A 23,230-nucleotide genomic window follows, 5' to 3' on the forward strand; every position below is an offset into this window, starting at 1 on the left:
ATTTAAATTTTTAATGTCGACAAAAAGGTTGTGCTTATATATTTTGAATATTTAATTTATGGGAAACTTTGTATTATATTTTCAAAGTTTTTAGCTTAAAAAAAAAATTGAATCAATTTTAATAATAAAAAAAAAAAAAACTAAAAATTTTAAAATTTCTAATCTTAATTAACTCAAAAAAAGTCAAAATATATTTTAAAAAGTTTGTATTATAATATCAAAATATATAATTTATAATCGAATAGGAGTGTAGCTCATAAACATGTAATAATTTTTCTAGAAAAAATATAAATGATGAATACCATCCAAAAATCCATTTCTGCTTGTAATAATATATTGTTGTAATTTTCAATGAACTATGATGCATGGCGAATAAATGGTAAAACAGTTATTTTTCTTCATGTTGGTGGTTCATAATGAAAAAGGTAGGTACTAATACAAATTTATTCACTAATATTATAAATTTATCATAATATTGTTATGTATAATAAGCTATTTTCATAAAATTATTTAATGTAATATAAGCAGATCCACAGTAGTATAGTCAAGAAATTAATCAATAATTAAGTGTGATCGCAGTTTTACTATTGAAATCAAATAACATAATATGTAATAATGATTGTATACATTTTTTTTTTAATTTAAAAAAATATTATATATTATGGTTATACGGCGTTTTGAATAGGCAACTTACTTCATCATAATAGTCGTTTTCACTGGAGGTATAATTAATAATAATATTATACTTAAATTAATTAAATTAATACGTTTCATTTATAAGTTATTAAAATTAATATAATTTGATTCAAATATAATATTTTTTAAATTAGAACTTATCAAGGACTGGTACATGAATTGATAAAAAAACAACATTTGACTTACAAAAACAAAGATAAAATATAATATAATTTTACAAAAATTATTTACTATTTACAAAATACAATATACAAACACGCATAAACGATGTTATTTAATTAAATTAATATACACTATAAATAATAATAATAATAAAAAAAAAATGTTTAGGTAAAACACACCATAATTTACTATTGTTTAAAATAACGTTCAGTAGAAAAAAATATACAAAAAACAAACTAAACGTTTGATCGAAAAGAATATAAAATTTAGCTACAGTTAACCTAACGTGTTATATTAAATTTGAATTAAATATTAATGATAATCCTATTATTCTGAATTAAGGAGAGGGTAATAGTCCTGCGTTTTTTAGGATGAGAAAGATTTTCTCTCTAGGGATTTTTTCTGTTTCCCTATCAACAGCATGTTGCTCGCCAGGGCCAAACCAACTGTTTTGGGCCAAATGTTCTGCTATTTTCGGGTTTTTGTAAAACGCATTTTGCATGTGCGGAGGCAACAAAGCATCTCTCTGGAACGCGGCCACCACAATAGGATTAGTTGGCTTGCTGATAGAATTGATCTGAAAGAATATACAAAATTTTTGGTTTTTAAAGTTCATGTATTATTATTATATAGATTATAAAAAATAATGTCGTCTAACATAATATTCATACGAATTTTATCGGATATTATTATTATAATTAGTTTATATTTTTTACTGTTTATAGTATACTTATGCTTATGAAGAGGATGCGTTAAACTAACTAGTAAATTAAAAAGGTCTAATTTATATTTCTAAAAAAATATTAGGTTGGATTCAATCCCATCTATCTTAAGTTTACGAATAGACAGTATTAAAGTTTCTTTTCTCCTGAGACTATTATCTATACATTGTCCACCGTTTAGATGAATCAATTGAATGGTCATAATTCATAACCTCATAAATTATGAAAAATTATTAAAGTATAATTTGTGCTTTTGAGTGTATATTTCCATACATATTTTACAATTTAAAATACATATAAATTCGGTCTTTAGTCATAATAATTTCACAATATTACGATATAACGTAAATAATATCTAAATAATTAATATTACAATTATAATTATTTCGTTTGTTTAAAAGGATGTTAAAACTGGGCAAGATTACACAGCCAGGACTAATAGTGTTCCTTGAGCAACATGTTCTATTGAGGTAACAAGAATACTTAAAAAGTGTATACGCGTAGATATAATGTGTGCTGATAAGTGTATATGCCTGTACATGCATTAAAATGAAGAACTTCCCCACTCAGTAAAAAATAAGGTTCTTATCAAGCAATATTATAGTAGATACATGTAAAAGTACAATTCAGATATTCTTTACTCTGAGGATATAAAATAATACATATTAATTACTTCTGGTTTACTTATTATTTGGAACAAATCTACACCGAAATCATTTTGATAGTCATGGTAGGTAATTCGATTTAATAATAATATAAGCTATAAGAGGTAACTTAAATTATTGACTAAATATTTAACACATAAACATGTTTAATCAAAGACTGTCTTTTGATTACTTCATTGATATGATGTTAATACTATGCATTATGTATATATATATATTTATATATTATGCTTTGCATCAATTGGGTAATGTGTTTTTAAAATCTAATATTATATAGGTTTAATTAATTCGATTAATTTGTGTCACCTAAATGCTTTAAAGGATGTATGTTTTTGCACCAAAAAAATTAAAATAATATATTATAATCTACGTTATGTCCAAAAACCAATGTAGGTAATCTCCACCACTACCAATAACGAATTATAATATATAACTTGCACCACACCTAATTTTTAAAAGTTATTTCTATTGTATTATATATTATATAACAATTTATTTATAGGTGATGCAATATACTAATTATTTCAGTCAAATAAAAATTGGCATCAAATATATGTAATAACCTAGCCGTATGTTCAAAGTATTTTTTTAACTTAACGGTTCATTTGCGATTTTTATTTTACCAATATAAATATTAAAATTACGTTTTTGAATTTTCTTCGTTTTAGTCCAAGGAAACTATGCATATTAACGTATTTTCGCCGTTAACCTCTGACACGGTCATAAAAATTCAAGTATATAATAAAATATAATAATGACAAGCAACCATGAACTAAAAATTAAATAGGTGAACAATTAACATAAATAGAAATCTTACTTGATTTTAATCCTATATTGAATTATTATAGTAAAAAGTAATATTGTTCAACAAATTTTTGATTATAGAAAAGAAAAATTTGTTTAAGATCATTAGATTATAAATTTGAAAACATAAAATACAAAATGTATTCACTTTAGTTATCTTTGTGTTTTTTGATATTATTAATAATATTTGTGATTGAAATACTTAAAAATATATATAATGTAATCATTTTTAATAACATAATTATTTATAAAAATATATATATATATATCTCTAATTAAAACTAAAAATAGAAAAAAAATATTATAAATGAATTGAGTGCTATTTTTTAAAATATCTATAGTGATATTCATAATTAATTTTAATTTATAGACATCGTTTCGAATAAAACAATTTTGAAGAGACACTTACAAGATTCAAATTTTCATATCTGAATTTATATTGCTAAATATCAGTTTCTGTGAAAAGTGCGCGTATTGTAGGTATATTAAATATTTATAAACTTTATATTAATTCTATACTCATATTCATCACGTATGTATTTTGTTGATATAATTTTTAATTTATGATAATATTTACCTACAGTGCAAAAAAAAACTTTTAAATCTTTTTCTTTTTATCGATTATTTCTTTAAATTGTTTTTTTCTATTTTAACGAAACGAAATGCATTTTAAACCCCGTAAAAATAATTTATGTGGTTAATAAATTATGATTTAATATTAATACTGGTAGGTAATGAATAACGATGTACACTTCGTAGTTCGTACATTTACGGCACATGTTAATAATATGAGAATCGACCAACATTATTCGAGAAACGAACGGTGATCAGGGCACACTTTAGTTATATAACCTTTATATGTAAAAATAGTTATCGTGCGGACTTACTGAAGGATTTATGGCGTTGTTTTGTGGCGGTGCTACGAAACCCTGTTGGATTGGCGGCACTAGAGATAACGGCAATTGTTGAGGGCGTGCAGACGTGAACGCCATGACCGTACACGCCAAGAAAAAGAGTTTGATATACATGTTACGATGTATAGTTTTTGAGTGTCTGCGAATCAGAAAAATATACAAATAAACGTGGAATAGGTACATTCAATGATAATATTAAGTCGTTTTTGCCCAAGCACCACGACGATCGCGGTGGCCGGACGTTAATATTTATTATAAGGGGTTAATCGTTCCGTGGGTTATTTTATAGTCGGAAATCTCTCAGCGCACTTCCTGTGACTGAGGAGTGAGGGCTTACCGGAACTCTGGGCGGCGAGAATCTAAAGAGGTGACCTTTCATACAGTATCCGGTGTGTGTACTCTTGACTGCAGAGAATATCTACCTATTGATGAGAATATTCCAGGAGGCTGATCATTGAATGAAAAAATAATATAAACGGACTGCAAACAGTTAAATCTCAACAAGGAAATTACTACAAAAACAAAAACACTGACCTCGCGTCTTTGGATTTTTTCACCTCAGAGATGACACCGAAACGGCAATATTCAAATAATTATTATATGTCTCGTTAATTAAGGTACTCGTTCTTACACTATGTTTGAATTTTTATAGTGATAAATACTAAAATACTAAATTACTTATGAGCCATTATTTCGCATAACTATCGCAACGGTAATAGTGCCTATTATTGCACCGAGTAACTATAATAACAAAACATCCGATTACCTACTATAAATAACCCATAAAGTCACATTTCGGTTTAATCTCAATACCGCATAGTTCCCGATCAAGTCTTAAGCGGCGGTTTGTGTATCTTAATCCTCGGCTACAACGAATACTCAAAATTCCTACAATCCCGCATTTTCGCGCCACTGCAAACCAGCAAAAATGTTTTTGTCATTAATTATTGTTCATTTGGTTTTTCGTTGAATAAACTAAAAACTTAAATTACCGTATACCGATTAATAAAAAACTGTATTTAATTTATATCGAAAACTTATTTAAAAAATTAGCTTGTTTATCATATGAAAATAATCCCGTAGTTAAAACTTAAATATCTACATTACACCTTAGTGGTAAGTCCGATTACGTTATAACATCGAGTCATAATTATTTTTGATTTATTATTGTTACAATATACCATGATAGTGACGATACTATGAATATTAAAGTAATAAAAATTAAAATTTACAAATAACCATGCTTGTATTACGCATGAATGGTTGAAATATGTGATGATAAGGACTTGTAAAAGGTCACACATTTTCATTTCTACTTGACACATATAAACCATGTGTTCAAAATACGTCACCTAGTTTATAAACAAACGGAGGAAAAAAAATCAATATTTTTATAGATGACAACGTAGTATGAATGGAGAACCAGGAATCATTATAGTAAAATAAAAATTATTATTTTGTAACAACCTGGAATGTTTTGTGGTCTACTCGTGCATTTATCTATTCGTCCTCACCGTGAACTATTTATATGGGTCGTGATTTAGATCAATACTTATACATGGGTACACTTACGTTATTCGTGGCACATACTTAAGATATTATTTAAGAAATAAAACGATTGTTCCAGAAAAACCAACTCGACTTTGAGCACAATTTGTAGCCAGCATTATTGTGTTGAGTAATATTAAATATTGTTTACTGTTATGTTGCATACATTTTTTTCTGTGTGTCGTGAGTTGCTTGTTTAGAAAGACAAGGTTATTTATATTTGGCCATAATATTCTTTGTAGATGTAAGTCACTAGCCATAATGTCAATATAGATCGCAAAGAACATGGCATAATATTATTTGCCATTTATATATTCGTTCACTGGGAGCTTTATATGCTAATAATTACTACATGTCTATCCTTTATAGTATTATGTTTATGGATTCTTATTTCCTATACTATAGTTGTTGTAAACCGTACCTACAAATAAAAATAAATGTTATTAGGGCTTTATTTTTTAGCGTATTATGCACTTGCTTTTATACAATCCAAATCTTTAAATATTTACATAAATTCTATACTGAATATTATGTAGTAATTTCATACTTATTTATGACTTATGTAAAAAATACATTTTTATTTTAAATGTCTATGCAATTTCAACTAAATGTTCACATATATTATGCATATTGAATATTATTAATAGGCATACAAAATATTTAAAATACAGTTAAAATTAAAAACCTTAACGTTAAAATTTAAATTAAATGGTTTTAATCTTGAATTTTGAATGGGCTTTATGGAATTAATAATAGCAAGAAAAAATATTATCTCACCATTATCTGATTTTACATTAAAATGATCACAAAATAAAATTTTTTAAGAATTAAATTTCGTGATTTGAAAAATGCAGAAGTTTGAGGGTTGTAATTTTTAACATCAATAGAAACATTTCTCGTTTGATTTGCGTTACATTTAAAATTTTCAATTCTTTCTATTTTTTTTTATTTTGCATTATAAAGGAACAAATAATTATTAATTACAGTAAATTGCATACTAATTTTATTGAACTAATTATTATGTAGTACCTTAGGTACCTATAAAGATAATATTAATTATTTTAGGTCAGAGATATTTCCTAACAGGCAGAGTAGGAGCAATTTATTAATATACCATCGTTAATAAAAGATTATCAAATGTAAAACTTCCATTTAATTTGTAAATTAACAGTGGTAATTACCTATTTTGAAGATAAAGATAAGTTCTGTAATTTAATGTTTGTGTTTGACATTAATTTAAAGCAAATTAGAATTTATTTTTGCATAGATGATAATTGTTTTTAATAAAGTAAAAAAAAAGGTTATACATAACTTCTAAGTTCTAGCATTGATTATAGAAAAATCTTATAATAGTTTATAATATCAATTATGCTATACCTATAACAGTACTCACTTATAAGAAGGGTAGCAAATTTCTAATGTCTATATCCGTAAAAAAGTTAAATATTCCTCTAATAATCATATTATATAAATCGATTAATGATTTATTGCACTTATTTTAGCATACATAATTATTTATAAATTATAATGAATCCATATGAATAATGATTTATGATAGTTATTTATTAGTAAACAAATGCACAAAATGTTTTTCTGATCAAATTAAACCAAAAAAGAAAGTAGGTAATTGCTCATAAAGACATGCATCGGTTCATCTTAAGCTTCCTGTTAGACAACTGGTTTTTTAGTCCCATATACAAAGATTTTGATTCTTCTATTTAATAAAAATGATTACCCATGGGCATATTTCAGCATTACATGTATTTTTACGTAACTACTTCAAAAAAAAAAAAAGGAGTACTAAAAAAAAAAAAATACAATGAGAAATAGTTTAAGTCACTCAATGTTAAATTAGATAAAAAAAAAAAATGGCTAAAATATTTAAATTCCATTTTAGTTTATTATAAAAATCTAAAAAAAGTATATTATTTTTTTTTAATTTAAAAATAAATACATTTTATTTATGAATTAATTTACACATTAGAAATGTACTATTTATATTTTTAATCTTTAGCTTTATATATAAGCAACACACAAGTTAAGAAATCAAGGAATTTACTCTGTGATTTTTCAGGGACCTTCTAATTGAGTTAGTTTCTATAAAATATGTATTACATTTGAATTAAATTATAAATTATCAAATAAGTACACAAATTTTTTCTTGTAAGAAAAACTATTTTAAATAGAGAAGGGAATCTGTCTCCATTTCTAAGGATATTTTATATTATGTTAGTAATATTACTATGATAATTAATTTTTCTATTAATAATATGGTAAGTTTGATTTTTTTCCAAAAACATTTTCTCAATATTATTACATATTATTAATTTGTATAATATTATATACTCATATAAAATATAATTTAAAATAGTTAATGGGTATCAACGTAAGATAGAATAAGCATTTGAATAGATTTGTAGCATATAATAGAATACAAAATTACAAAAATTAAATTATATGCATATTATAATAATATACTTAATGATAAGTAATTTTTTTTCTCCATGACTAATATTTTTTTAAATAATATCAAATGTCAAAATATGAACTTCATTATGTTCATTGTTCATACTAAAAAATTTCCCACGTAATTTTGATATTTTTTAATTGCTTTAAAAACAACTTATAAGGGATCTTTAAATAAAATTGTTAAACATTTTACTAAAAAAATTAAAATATGATAAACATATATTAATTAAAAAAGGTGAACATTTTATGTCTAGATACCTAGCTCAAAAAGAGTAAAATATTTTAAAAAAGTGTTGTTGCATAAATATTGCGTTTAGCTATCGCTTTTTGTTTGTATTTTTAATTATTAAGAAGAGCAACGTGAGTTTCTTATTATTTTTAAGTATCACGATTATGTAAAAATTAAATATTATAAAATTACCGACATTACTCCATGGTTTACACATGGAGTAGTCCATACTACTTATTCTAACCATATAACTTATAGTATAAGTTCTATGATTCTAACATAAATCATTTTTAAAACATAAAAATACCCTAACCTTACTGATTAAAATAATAATACTCAATAAAACAACTTACCTAAGTATCTAAAAGTCGATGGTATACTTAGTGATTGTCAATCACTGGCTAAAAATATGGCGAAAATTTAGGAAAATGTGATGCCGGGTGGTAAGAATACTGCACTTTACGGGTACTAGAACGAAATAATACTTTTACTGTTGAAGGTTTGAATCGTTTTGCCAGAAACTGTCGTACTGCAACTAGAACCTTCGTCCTACTTTCCACCACAATACCTACCAACCACTACTAATAAAAATACGCCTTATTGGTACTTATCTGACTACTTGAATCGTGTATTAAGCAATACCTAGCCGATTTAATTAAGCCTCGAATGCTGCTATATATTAGTGTTTACAACACTATAGTACTGTATTAGTTTAATGATCAGTACCTTATTATAAATAGTAGATATACAATATTATGCACAAATTCATGCGTATTCATACATTAATTCGCATTTTAGTTTTGAAATAATAAAATAATCGTTTACCTATTCAATAAATCCTTGAAATCAGTAATAATTGTAAAAATATATTTATTATAAGATATCAATGTATAGGAAATTGTTTTTTTTTTATACCTATGTTTGCTAAAATATAAATAAACAAAAAACCGATTTTAAACTACAAATAAAATATAATATGGAGGTTATATTATAATAATTTTGATATAACCTACATTTTTCGATTATTGAAAATGTCCATTAGATATAAATTAATATATTATAACAACACATCTGATTTACATGCTAAATTGAATAATACAAAAAATTCACTTTGTTCAGTATAATCGTATAACGATAATAACGATATGCACAATACAATAGGATCAAGAAGAATAGAAACGCTATAAAAAATACTAATAAATAGATAGTTAATATTAATATAATATAATTAATCATAAATATACATAAATATTATTCTAAAAAATTTACTTATTGTATCACTTATGCAAATACAGATTATAAAAAAAAAATAATAAAATATAATATATATATATAGGTATACGCAATGAACATTATCATCATGGGGGATATAGAAGTATATAGGACATTAGGACTATAAGACCATAAGAGTATATGTTCGGCCTTGGTGAATAATCAGGTGCCTCGTTGTTGCGACCGGCGATGCTGAGTGTTTCATAGTATACTAATATATTCATACGTAATATGCAATTCTATTTGAGTTTGAACTAAGATTATTGTCCGGTATCAAGGAAAAAATATTATTATCCAGATCTATAGAAAAAAGGATCTATTAAAGACAGGTCAAAATTTACTAAAAAAACTCATCTTTTGAGGGGAATTAATTAGTTTTGTCTATAGAGAGAAGTCTTCGCCAAGTCAGGTTTTACTGAAAATGCTGTCTTGTTATGCGTGGAAATCGATCGTAAAAATTATTATAATTCAAAAATTTTCAATTATTTTAATGTTATTTGTTTCTGTTCATTTATTATAAATATAAATTGTAATATAAATAAATTGTATTTAAATTATAGTAAAAATGTAGTATAAGACGCTTAAAATATTTATATTTTAGTTATAACTTAAAAAGTTACATATAAATAATAAATATTCTTTAAAACGATTCTATTTGTTATTAAATATTAGTTATTTATTGGTAACTATTTTAGAAACATTATGGAATAATATAATAAGGTGATATAAGAAAACAAATTATTTATAAAGTACATGTAATGAATGTTGATGCACTAGCTAAATCCAAATTTTGTTGTTATGTTCATTATTCATGATTGAGTTAACAACATATTTTAATACTTTCAACATGTTATACATAGTAATTATTAGTTTTACATTAAAGATAATATTTTGATGATAACTGAAGTACCAATATAACTCGCCAGTATTAAACTTATTTACTTATCTCACCAATGATATAACGAGAAAAAAACAATGTTTCTACATTTTATAATGCTATTATATGAGGGGTTTTTTTTAATTCTTACTCTGAGATATTTGGATCTAATTGCACAACTTTTAATACATTTATAGACATAATATTATTATTTATTATAACAGTTTAACGTATACCATAAACTGGAGCCTATTTTAAAATAAATATTTCTCACGTTAATATAATATTACCCAAAACCGCTATTTATTAAAGAAAAATATTATTTTCAGAATCAATAAAATAGGTAACAAAATTTCCAATTAATATTATAAATAAAGATGATGATTACAAAGTATCAATAAAATACTACATTTAACGGTATTAAGTATTAATATTGAATTAAATCAAAAAGGTGATAACACTGACAGCTAGTTTAGGTATTTTTTCTATTTGAATTTGAAAAAATATTTGTCGTATTTGAATCACGTATATTATAATACCAACGGTAGAAAGGCGAAATTATTTAACCCATATAATCATGTTGCATATAAAATAGAAATTTTAACTGATAACGATACAAATATAATCAATATATAGACAAGTATTTAATGTAAGTACATTCTCCTCTAACATTTTAACATTCATTTAAATAAAAATAAAATGTTATTCACTTCTGAAAATGTTCATTTTTCACGATTAAAATCTTGAAATTTTCATTGTAAATTACTATAGTCTTTTCACAGCAGCTACTAATACGCCTAATGAATGATAAATGAGGATTTGGTTTAAAATTAGACAGTTAAATAAACAATAATATTATAATATACGTTTAATGAATTAACTTTGCTGTGGATTCTATCGTTTAAATGTAATAATGTAATCCGATACCGCATGTTTGCATAAAAGGTTGACATTTGTAAGTAAGTTGTCTAAAGTTTAAAGTTGAGAAAAACCACAAACGAGTCTGACAAAATCATGTGAGTATAGGTTATAACTGCTACATTTCTAAATGGAACTTTCTATGCGTACTTCAACTTTCAATTTTGTTCAAGCAGAATTGTGCATAAGTTGCAAAATAGAATAGATATTTAAATCGATAAAATATACTGTAAAACGCATTAAAAACTACTTAAAAAAAAAATATATAATATAAAAAATAAATATACACAATCACATCAAATTCAATAACAGATTTGATTTATACAAATATTTAACTTTTCTGTAACTTTTTGATTAATGTAATAATTATTTTTTAATGTCTGTAATTACTAATTACCTACCTAGTTTTAATAGATTAGTAAGAAAACTATTATTTATTTATATTTATTTGAAGTAAAAATAAATGTAAATGAAAAAAAAAGATTATTACACACTTTTTAATTTCAAGTTATTTATATTATATTGTCAATTAATACTATCTATGAATAAATTACAAGTATACACAAAAATAATATATATTTAAAATATGAGATGTTGTAAAATTTAATGTAAAATTAAACATTTTTTTTAAATGCCCAAACCTTACTTTTTATGATTTTAATTTTGTAAATAACTATTTAAATTAAATTATCAATCCATAAAAATAACAATGTATGAATTATTTGATCATATTAACTGCATCAACAAAATTCATAAAAATATATTTTAAAGTGTTCAATAAAACATGTTGCATAATAAATAATATTTTTATAATATATTATAATATTATACATACTGCCCTCTCTTTTACATCTTGTGACTAGTGACACAGTAACGTTAGTATAATAATTTGATTATGTATGTACCTAAAAGTACTCGATAATTTTATTATTTAGTATTAATAAATTGTTTAAAAAATATGTATTTAAATATCAACTGATTGACTTTTGAAAATATATAATTATTATCTAAAATACAATCATTTCGATTTATAACAGTTAAGTTATGTCATATTTGACATAATCTGTATTTAATATTTATATACCTATGATTATTATTGTTTTTTTCTTATACAACCTGTCGTAAATGTATTCATTTTGTTTTTATTTCACCATACTTAATTGTGTCACTTTCCTTTGAATCATTTCACTTTCATCTTGTTATTTTGGTAGTCGGCCAAAAAATATACGATGATTCAACACCAGTTTTTGTGAATTTTAAGGTCATTTAACTATACATGATGACGTTTTGTTAGTGATTTAATTATCGTACGAATTCGTGACTACGCGGCTCAACGCCCTCTGGATTACAAAACACCATTACATGTCTACAAGTAAACGTTTTTGAGAAAATTATAATTAGAAAATATTTTCTTTCAAAATTAAATATAGATATTACAAACTGGCTAGAATGTAGTTCTTACTTATTATTATGTTTATAATAAAGAAAAGTCTTGTACATTATTACTTTTTATAAATTTTGAAACTTATAATTTATACTTATGTAAAATAAATATTGTTCTTTTACATAATATAGATTATTACATTGTTTATGCTGATTCCATACAGATTTTTCCATAGATAATGACAAAAAAAGTTGTTATTTATCATTATGTAGTATATGTATATTATTTTAATTAGGCACAACAAAAAATCACACATTTTACTAGGATTTCCAACTTGCACAAATACAACAATGTTCTAAAAAAAATTATTTTTATTATACTGCATACTGCAGCCTTCAGTGATAATTATATAAATGGTGGATAAAGCAAATTATCTCAAAACACATTCACAAATAAGTTTGAAACCAAATACCAACTTATGAAGAACTATTACATTATTTCTTATTAAAATGACGAAAGTGTAATAAGTAGGTACCTACTATATAATTTGTTATATTTGTTATTTGTTATGTATACTTTTAGACAATTGGAATTTAATATTTAGTGAACCTATGTACTTTTTTGTTCCTAAAAAATTGCATTAGGTAAGTTCAATACTTCACTTATAATGTATTTATTATAAAACATGTAAAAAATTGTTCAATACACGAACAATTGCACCAAATGTTTATAATTTTTGTAGTAAATAAAACCAATTTAATTATTATTAAATCGAGTTTAACATGGGCACAGGGTTTAACATTTAAAGTAGTCTAATAAATTGAGCATTGTTGAACCAAGGAAATATTAAGCTACTAATATAATTATTATTACATTACATAATAATCATTGATCATATTATTGATTGTATAATGATATTTTATAGAAATAGAAGCCATAATATTTTTTATATCAAGTCAAATGTTATAGGTTTAAGTTTAAGACAGTGCTTAAGAACTAAAAACGAAATACTAAATAATAGTTATCATCGTTCATGAATAAAAAATACTCAGTATTATAAATATAATGTATTTCTAAAAACAACAAACGCTTAACACATTGTTAACGACGGCAATGATAATAATAGTTCATAGTCGTATAGTGATTACTGTGTTCTTCATTAGATAGTAGTAACTATAATATTAATTTTATATAAATAAAATTCTGGGTTAAAATCTAACGGAATTAACTGTTACACAATACGATAGTAATAATAATCAACATAAAACGATATCGTGTACAAAAATAATGATTATTATTATTGTACGTAAGTCGTATAATTTTATGATATTCCAATACTGACATGGTTCATTTATCTGGTGGCAGCAAATAGTTGGCCAAGATGAAATTAGGTTGAATTTTATGCATGTGATTTTGTTCCTGCACGCTATCTCGATTTTTATTCTCTGACCTATCTCTAACGACGTTTTCTGTCGCTACCACTATTGGCGCAGTTCTACCGAAAGGATAATAGTCCACATTGTCCACGACCACCGTATCGTCGTCACAGGGACCTTGCGAAGGCGGAGACACTGATGTGGTCGGAGTTGGAGTTTGAGTTGTCGGCGGTGTTGACGATGGTGGAGGTGGAAGGTATACCGGAGGACATCCGGTGGTCGTGACGGGATGCCAATCGTTGCATGGCTGTCGTGCTACTTGACCACCATCATCACCGCTTCGGCCGGTCACCGGTGTTTCGCCTTTAGCCGGCAAATAAAAATAATAATAATATACGTGATGATGAATATCGGTTGCCGTCCTTTGGTGTGGCTCCAACGCAGTAGGTAAAACGCGCGAAGGTAGCAAATTTTGCCTCATCACGGTCGGTGGTGGAGTTGGAGGTTGGTATACTTCCAGTGGTTGTCGAAACTGCGGCTGTTGCATAAAATAACGTTGTGGCATCAACGGTTCTTGAAAAAACGGTCTAAATGCCATTGGTGAACGCATCGGTGAAGGAAATGTGTGGTAAAATTGTGGAAATTGACTGGACCACGCTGTTGCCAATGTGATAACCGTGGCACTGAATATCGCTAAAACACAGACTATAATATTGTTATTAACACGCGAAAAAATTCTTAAATTATGCACGTGAGTAATTGTAATTATTACTGATCGCTTTCAAGTATAATATTTTATCCTATTATCTATCTGACGCATATGAACATTTATTTAGTTACCTTTAATTGGGAGTTCAAGTTAGTCAATTTATTTTATTTTATATAATTAGGTATGTATTATTATAATTACTATACTGTCACAGAGTTATATTAGTGTAGTAGGTATACCTAGTTATTATAAATAAAATAATACAAAATATATACATATATTTTTGCCTCGAATTATTAAGCATTAGTGTCCTCAATGAATATATGTGTACATCTAGTACAGTCGGGTCTCGATAACTCGAATTTCAAGAGAAGTAAAAGTTAATCCGACTTATGTATTTTTCAAGTTACAAATATTGCATTTAGTGTATAAGAATTCCATAGGGACCAAAAGAAATTCGAGTTATCGAGACTCGACTGTATATAAATAATATATGAAAACTATATTTCTGAGACGTGTTCACGTGCATTCATACGATAAATAAAAATTCTGGAAAATTATAACTATTACACTATAATATCTACCAATACTATAATAATTATATACCTGTATTTTTAGTGTACCTACCAATTAAATAAATCTTTAAATAAACTATATCTATAGGTACTATAAAAGTTATACGTAATTTCAAATTTGTATACAGTTTTATAGTTAATAAATTTATCAAAATTTAAAATTTCCAGTTATCATAAATACATAATTATAGTATACGATTACATAAAAGTAGATTTTATTATTTACTTTCAAATTTTAATATATAATGATAGTTGCTTAGTTATATTTTTATAAGTTATTATTGTTTATTAACATTCGATTTAAAATTATTTAGTTTAATATTCTAAGCTAATATACTACTTTTAAGAAATGAGTAATATTCAAAAGAAAAAAAATGGATTTATTCTATGCACTCAAATTATTGGTATTTACTACTACTTAGTTTATATAGTATAAAATTCATGTTAAATTATGAACACAAAAGTTACCACTTTTTACAAATATTTTTATTTATACATAACATTGTTTTTTTAAACATTTAATACTGATTTGATCATGAAAATAAGCAAAATGAATATAAATTCATCACTGAGATTTTTTTTTTAATTCAACAAATTTAATTATTAATTATATATTTTATGTAGGTATCTAGTTTATCAGAATTTAATTATCTATCTACTTAACTAAGAAAAAGTACTGATATATTTTTATTTTATTTTATACATATTTAAGTAATTTTACGCGTTACTAATTATAATGATATTATGATATTATTTTAAAGATAACCCTATCCAATTAAAGTCGAAAAAACAAATCAATGAAAAAAAAAAAGTCCGGATAGCAATTGATAATAAACTTGGTCCTGTAAGACACACACAGCAGATTCAAGCAAATACGCACAAATATATTTTAGGTGATTTCGTCAAATATGTGATAGATATTAAGTAAGATTAAATCGTAATAATATCAAGCTTTTAGAAATGGGTTCAGTACTGGAAGACAAGTATTTTGAACCCAAACATCAACAATTTAACCAAATATTTAAGCGGAAAACAGATATTATAATGGAAAAAATTAATTACCAACTCGAGAAAGATACAGAGTTTATACGATCTGAATACAATAAGAAACTGTTAGAGGTTACCAAAGATCATATGAATAAGTTTAACGTAAGTATGGAAATAAATATATTCTAAAAAAATATGTATTTATTTCAGTGAGATGTATATTCAATACCTACATTGAAGTATAACGCAAGAATATATAACTATTAATAATTATAAATTGTTGATAAATATTTGTTTATGATTGGAATAATTTTCAAATTAAATGTTCGATTTAAAAAGCATTGAAATATAATTTAAATGGAAAAATTTTAAAACTTAAGTTTATGATAAATTCTTAAATTTATTTAAAACACTTTAAATGATTTTTTGCTGTTTTTGCTGTTTATTGATTGTTAATATTTTGTTTTAACTACTCGTTTATTATGTAAGGTGTAACATATTTTTAATTTATTAGTTTATGCGTGTTGTTTCGACACAACACACAAACGTTTATTTCATATTGAAAGTTGCTTTGATAAAATAACTAGTTTCAACAAAATAATGTACATATATAATATATATATATATTATATGTATTACATATAATATATTATATAGTGGTAACTTTAATACTTATAGATATCTAAATAATATATTATAAACTGACTATAATAATACTAAAAATAATATAGTAGGTAGGGACATATTAGTTTTGAACTTTCTTTTTTAGATTATTATTATTTATTATTGTACATTAATCACAATTATTATGTTTTTAAAACAAATATTCTCATATTTTAACTTAATATAACATCAACCAAGTTAATAAATAACAATATAGGTACATATTTTTTAATTCATAAGCTCGAACAATTTAACATTACATTTGTACATCATACATAATAACATATTACCCATATTAACTCGTTTAAATGTCAATTTTTTTTTTTTATCTATTTCAGTAAACATTTTCAAAACTATTAGTAATATCAAAATATATTCACAACTTTAGTAGGTAAAATTATTTTTTCATTATTCACTAAGACTTAAGACGCTCCTTTAATAAACTTTGACCATTAAGTAACTTCGAATTATATAGTATATATAGTACCAAATTATTAAAATAAATTATTGAGTAAAAATAGTTTCAAAAAAATACAATATATTAATACATTATATTGATAGTTTTATTTACGAGTTTACTATAATTATTTATGCTTATCTTCAATATTTTTACACATACCTACTTTCTGCCTACATAAAAAAATGACGCTACATAACGTATTCTATTTGTATTAGTTCATGCATAATATTATGAAGATATATATAAATAATGATAAATAATATTGACATAATTTCCAGTTATCACAAATATATAATTAAAATCTTGCTAAAATTACTCAACTTTATTTTAACATTTTTCGATTTTAAATATTTGTTTATTACTAAATGTATGCTATGTATAATGTACGAACATAATGTATTTAGATTTTCTTAATACTTCATCAGTTCAGGGTTCTAATATAAATCAAGTCATTATAAATATTATCTACAAGTTCGTATAAATAGAAAATAAAAACATAAATTAAAATTGTTTCAGGTATAATATTAATTTTAACATTAAAATATCAATTCCATACAAAACTAGTTTAAACCAATGATCAATTATTATTTGTCAACCAAATAATCAACTACCTAGTATTTGGTATCTATAATATGTATATATTTGTTAATTATTAATTTTTAATTATACTGATAAATTAAAGTATGTAGATTTTCAAAATAAAAAAACACACATTAATAATGCTTTTTAAACTTTGAAATGGTGTAACTCGACAATTTCTTCACTTAATCTTCTACTTATTCTTTTACAACTTTTACTTATATTATTTTATTGTATATAATATATTTATGGTATTTTTTATAACGTTATATAACAGATGATATTTTATTAATTAATAACAGTTGTATTTAAAGATACCAAAACAATATCGATTCAGAACTTCGTTAATTATTATTCATTTAATTTAATTTTGAAAAAAAAGATCGATATAATATAATGTGAATACTAACGGCAATACCTACTAAAAATAAAGGTATGTTAAAGCACGTTTAACACAGTGCACTTGTGTGTGCTTTTATACGTATACTTATAATATTATCTGTACCTATTTCACGTAAATTTATTATTTAGTTTCATATAAATCTACTGAATAATTATTATTTTCTTTGAACCATTCCTATTATAATAGAGCAAAACAATAACAATTCGAACTAATGATCAATTTAAATAATATACTAAATACATAAAGGGTTATAATATATTTTACTGTTTTAACACAAATAAAAATCACCCATTACATTAGTATGTTTATGAAAATAATCAGTAGAATAATATTTTACTTAATAATATTGCTGACGATTGTCGTATGGTCAGTTGTTCAATTGTGATCAGTAATCGGTATTCAGTGTTAACTACCTAAAATCTGGCACTCATTAAATATTAACTTTACTCTACATAAATATAGATATAGTTATATAATATATTATTAATATTGGCCATTTTACTTATTATTTTAGTAATTATTTATATCTTATTTAACTATTGTATTTTTTTAATAATTATAATTAAATATAACAACTTTATACTAGCCTCCCAGTATCATATAAAAATTATACCAGAATTTATTTTCTAAAACTGTATTCTTTTTTTTTTTTAAGAAAAAAAAGTGAAAAGCTTATTGATATATAGTTCATAATAAATTATTAGCATATTTAAACTGTATTAATCATATTTAGAAGTATTTATAGGAAGCTATATCGGCTATTACAAAGGACTTAACTAATAAATGTGAGGTAAAACAAGAAGAATATAAAATCGATGCTAAGAATAAGATGTTTAGAAGTATTGAAAAATCATTAAAATTAAGGGAAAATTTTATAAAACAGGAATTCGGATATTTTAAAGAACAAAATCTAGCGGATTTCAAAGACTACTATCGACGACTGATTTTGTTTTATCGTTTGAATTTCGAAAAAAGACTAGCTGACATGGAAAAAAAACATAATACAAAATACGAAACGATGAAACAATCATTTGTACATCAGTATAAAAAAAAAATCGATTTAGAGAAAAAGAAATTAGAAGAAAAATTATTGTTAGAAAAACTAAACTTATTATCTGTTTCTGAGGTAGAAAAAGTTTCAGAATCGGAACCATTCTAAAAGAAAATATCAAAAATAATTTTAAATGTTAAATGAGAAAACAAATATTTTAAATTTTGTACTTAAAAATAAAAACATTGATCAACATTAATTGAATTTAATGACTTAATCAGAAAAAACGTAGTAAACAAAAACAAGATGCTTTAAACATTTTATGGAGGTTAAATATTATAAGGATAGATCCAAGATGAAGAATCCTCTTAAATTGAATTTAAAATAATAAAAGACAAACAAAGTAAAAACAACATTGTATCTGTTTACAAAATTATTGGTTTTATTTAAAAAACAAATATAAGTATATAATTATTATTTAATTATTTTTGAGTAAAATCATAATCTAAAGTAATAAAATTAAAATAATATATTGTGAACAATTATTTCTGGTAGGATAAAGTATTAATAGGCTTTCAATTTTAATAAAAAAATTTAAAAATATAAGAAGATCATTTACATAGACCTTGACAATATCGATTGGTTTTAAAATTTAAAAAATATGCTAACGATAAATTATATTATAGTATTTTAAAAAATACCTACCTAATTGAATATATGTATTACAATTTTAATTTTCTATTAAAAAATTGATTAACAAGATTATTATAATATGAGCTTTCTTATATGTGTTAAATATTTAATTACTGCAAATAGGAAAAAATGAAACATTTGTAACAACTATTATATTACATTTCATTACTGTACAAAATAATAATAAGCAAATAAATTAAATACATAATTGTATAACTAATTATGATGTCTTATGCTCATTTCAAAAATTAAAATAAGTGTCACGTACTATATTTAAATTAATAATAATAATATCAAAATATGTAACTCACTTATTTTGAGAAAAATCATAGTGTTAAATCCAAAACCATATGCATACAGCATACAATCCTTATTGTTCTTAACAGAATAGCTGTAGGAACTTCTCTGAAACCGAACTCGCTGTGCAAACCACTTTTTATAGAAATCATATTGAAACAATATTTAGAAAAACCATATAAAATAAAAACTTCTTTTGTTATGCAAACCATCGCTCATCATACAGTTCGTGATCCAAATATCGGTACTATATTGTCGTTTTTTACACTAGTCCGGTTTTAAGGAGAAACGTGTAGATCACACTACACTAACATCGTTAATGGACACTCAAATATTATTTTACGTGATTAATTACTTATTCAATGAGTAACGTTACTATAAACTTTCAATGCACGATTTCTTGAAATAATATAATAATTTTTAATTTATACATAACAAAATATATGACATTTCTAAAAATATAAAATAAACTACTCCGGTAATAAACAAAAACAATATGTGCAGCCTCTATTATACATCGTGCAATGCTTGCATATTAATAATTTTCAATTAGAACGTAGGTACGAAGAAATATGTTTCCTTATGTAACGTTATAAATTCCCTTATTTCGTTATAAAATTGTTTTTATGACAAAAAAAAATTATTAGGTACACCGTTAAAAAAAAATGTCAAATGTCATATCTATATGACTATATTATATATAAAGATAAATAGATTTACATAATGACATACGACATAGATTTTTTACCGGATTTTATTTAATTTAATATAAAAAAGTTTTTTATATGGTTCAACAACAATATTTATAATTTAAATGCATCTGTTGGCACTATGTTTTAAATTAAGAAATTTTAGTTTCAATAATAGTTATGTAGTAATAATAAAAATATTAATTTTTCCTAGTAATAGATTTACGCCTGCCTATTTTTTTTATACAAATTAAAAACTTATTGTTTAAGATATATTTTAGGTATACATTAAAAAAATAACGATATTCAAAATAACAAACGTTGTATTTTTAAAAAATGTATTCAATTAAATTAAGTAAAATAATGATGTACTTATTATTTGAAACAAATACAATCTAACCGGGAGCTGAATATTGTCAGATCAGGTTTCAAAAATTGGTAACCATCGTTTTCAGAATCGTATTATGTGTTACAGAATTATGGAGAATAAAATATAATATACAAATATGTATCATGTACACAGAAAATAATGGAATTTATAAAATGTGTGTTGTAAACATAATATTGTATATAATCCACTTGACGAGGCGTTTGATCGACCGTTGAATACATTGACGTCACTTCGATATATTTGCATACATAATAAAAACAATTTTCTCAACATCGTTATCATTAAAAATAATTCAACAATCTCAGTAAAACAATAAATGAGACTTTATTTAATGATGGAAACACGTTATACGGAGTAGTATAGATATGACAATTTTACATTAAAATTACATTTGAATGTGTCGATCATTGTGATACACTTTGTATATTATTTTAGCGTATAGGTACTGACAACTCAATAACATGGACGTTATAGTAATATGGGAAGTCTTAATACATTAGCTCATCACATTATAACAGAAAAAAATGTATTGGTATCCCACATTTACCCGCAGGTACTAGTTAATTATAGTAATATATTATCATTAATAAGAGAAATTTGTAAGTAATTATATTGTGTATTATTATTTATTAGTAACATCTTGACGAAAGTCACTAGTGATGGTAATAAATTTGCTTTCATTACTTTATCAAACATCTTATTGTTATCAAAGAACTTATAAAAAAAACAGGAAACACGCATTTTTATATTAACAATAAATTATGATGAATCAATAGACAAAAATAAGGCAAAAGAAACTGGAGAGCCCCTTAAAAGTATAAAAAACAACTGATGCTATTTTAAACCAAAATTTGATTATCAATTTTAACTCAAAAGTTAAGATTTATATCAGATTTATATTATAATTAAAATAATATATATTATAATTTTATATTTATTGTTGTAACATAACTTATAATATTGTTTTTTTTTTTTTTTTTTGAAAACCTAAGTTTTCTAAATTATTACTAAATCCTTTCAAATCTAATTATTTTTTCTGATATATCGTGTACTTGTACAAAAATAAAAATGACAAATAATTAGGTAATCAAAATATAAAATATAATACATTCATTGCTGCTTTCTCAGAATCTAAAGTAACAGAATAAAATGTATTCTTGATGTGGGTACTGAAATAATTTAACTCAAATGATAACCTAAAAAAAGGTCAATTTTATTCAACTAATAATAATAAAAACAACTTGACTACTTTAATTATTTATATTAAATTATATTTGTATGTCTTTTACTATTACCCATCAAACTATATTCAACGATAGTTAAATCAATTAATTTAAATAAAAACGTATTTTTTTCATCAAATCCTTTACGTTAATTTATTTTTGTACTCACCATAAATATTTTCATTATTTTAAAATTGCATCAAAATAATAATTTCAACCTTAACAATATTTTGTTATATGACTCTAAAGTAATATAAAACAGGTACAGCGGTAAAAAGTATATTTTATCTTTATAACAATGATGACAATCTCCCTATTACTTTTCTCAATAAAAGACACAATGAAGCTATAATATGAAAGCTTGTACGATAAAGAAGATCCTATAATATGTACAATACTTCCAAAAACCCATAGTTTACAAATTATAACGAATTATAATATTTTAATTCTACCATAATTTATAATTTTAATTATTTTAGTTCTTATACATATTATTATGACGTATATAATTATAATATATTTTCATTGTTTACC

At 24.0% G+C, this 23,230-nt stretch overlaps 2 protein-coding genes and 1 pseudogene across 2 annotated transcripts; 1 reads left to right on the plus strand and 2 right to left on the minus strand.

Moving 5' to 3' along the window:
* Nucleotides 1–872: 872 nt before the first annotated feature.
* Nucleotides 873–8,749, minus strand: LOC114121830 (uncharacterized). The gene is made up of 3 exons (XM_027984309.2): nucleotides 8,563–8,749; nucleotides 3,937–4,102; nucleotides 873–1,435 (listed from the first exon to the last, which is right to left on the minus strand). The coding sequence occupies exons 2-3, from the start codon at nucleotides 4,075–4,077 to the stop codon at nucleotides 1,196–1,198; spliced, it is 381 nt and encodes a 126-aa protein (XP_027840110.1). The 5' UTR covers nucleotides 4,078–4,102; nucleotides 8,563–8,749; the 3' UTR covers nucleotides 873–1,195.
* A 4,963-nt stretch (nucleotides 8,750–13,712) lies between these two features.
* On the minus strand, nucleotides 13,713–20,755 carry LOC114121802 (uncharacterized; annotated as a pseudogene).
* Nucleotides 15,610–19,800, plus strand: LOC114121803 (uncharacterized). Its single transcript, XM_027984275.2, has 4 exons — nucleotides 15,610–15,724; nucleotides 16,082–16,213; nucleotides 16,279–16,469; nucleotides 19,158–19,800. Exons 1-4 carry the CDS (start codon nucleotides 15,670–15,672, stop codon nucleotides 19,569–19,571), a joined length of 792 nt encoding a protein of 263 aa, XP_027840076.2. The 5' UTR covers nucleotides 15,610–15,669; the 3' UTR covers nucleotides 19,572–19,800.
* Nucleotides 20,756–23,230: the final 2,475 nt, after the last annotated feature.

This window comes from Aphis gossypii, chromosome 2 (assembly GCF_020184175.1).
Source record: "Aphis gossypii isolate Hap1 chromosome 2, ASM2018417v2, whole genome shotgun sequence".
NCBI lineage: Eukaryota > Metazoa > Arthropoda > Insecta > Hemiptera > Aphididae > Aphis > Aphis gossypii.

Excerpts from the sequence above, each read along its gene's own strand:
- LOC114121803 (XM_027984275.2), top strand. The coding sequence starts at position 15,670 with ATGAGTAATATTCAAAAGAAAAAAAATGGATTTATTCTATGCACTCAA. Across the intron at positions 15,725-16,081 it reads TCTATGCACTCAAATTATTG|ATAACCCTATCCAATTAAAG; the intron begins GTATTTACTACT and ends ATTATTTTAAAG. Across the intron at positions 16,470-19,157 it reads ATCATATGAATAAGTTTAAC|GAAGCTATATCGGCTATTAC; the intron begins GTAAGTATGGAA and ends AAGTATTTATAG.
- LOC114121830 (XM_027984309.2), bottom strand. The coding sequence starts at position 4,077 with ATGTATATCAAACTCTTTTTCTTGGCGTGTACGGTCATGGCGTTCACG. Across the intron at positions 1,436-3,936 it reads ACAACGCCATAAATCCTTCA|ATCAATTCTATCAGCAAGCC; the intron begins GTAAGTCCGCAC and ends ATATTCTTTCAG.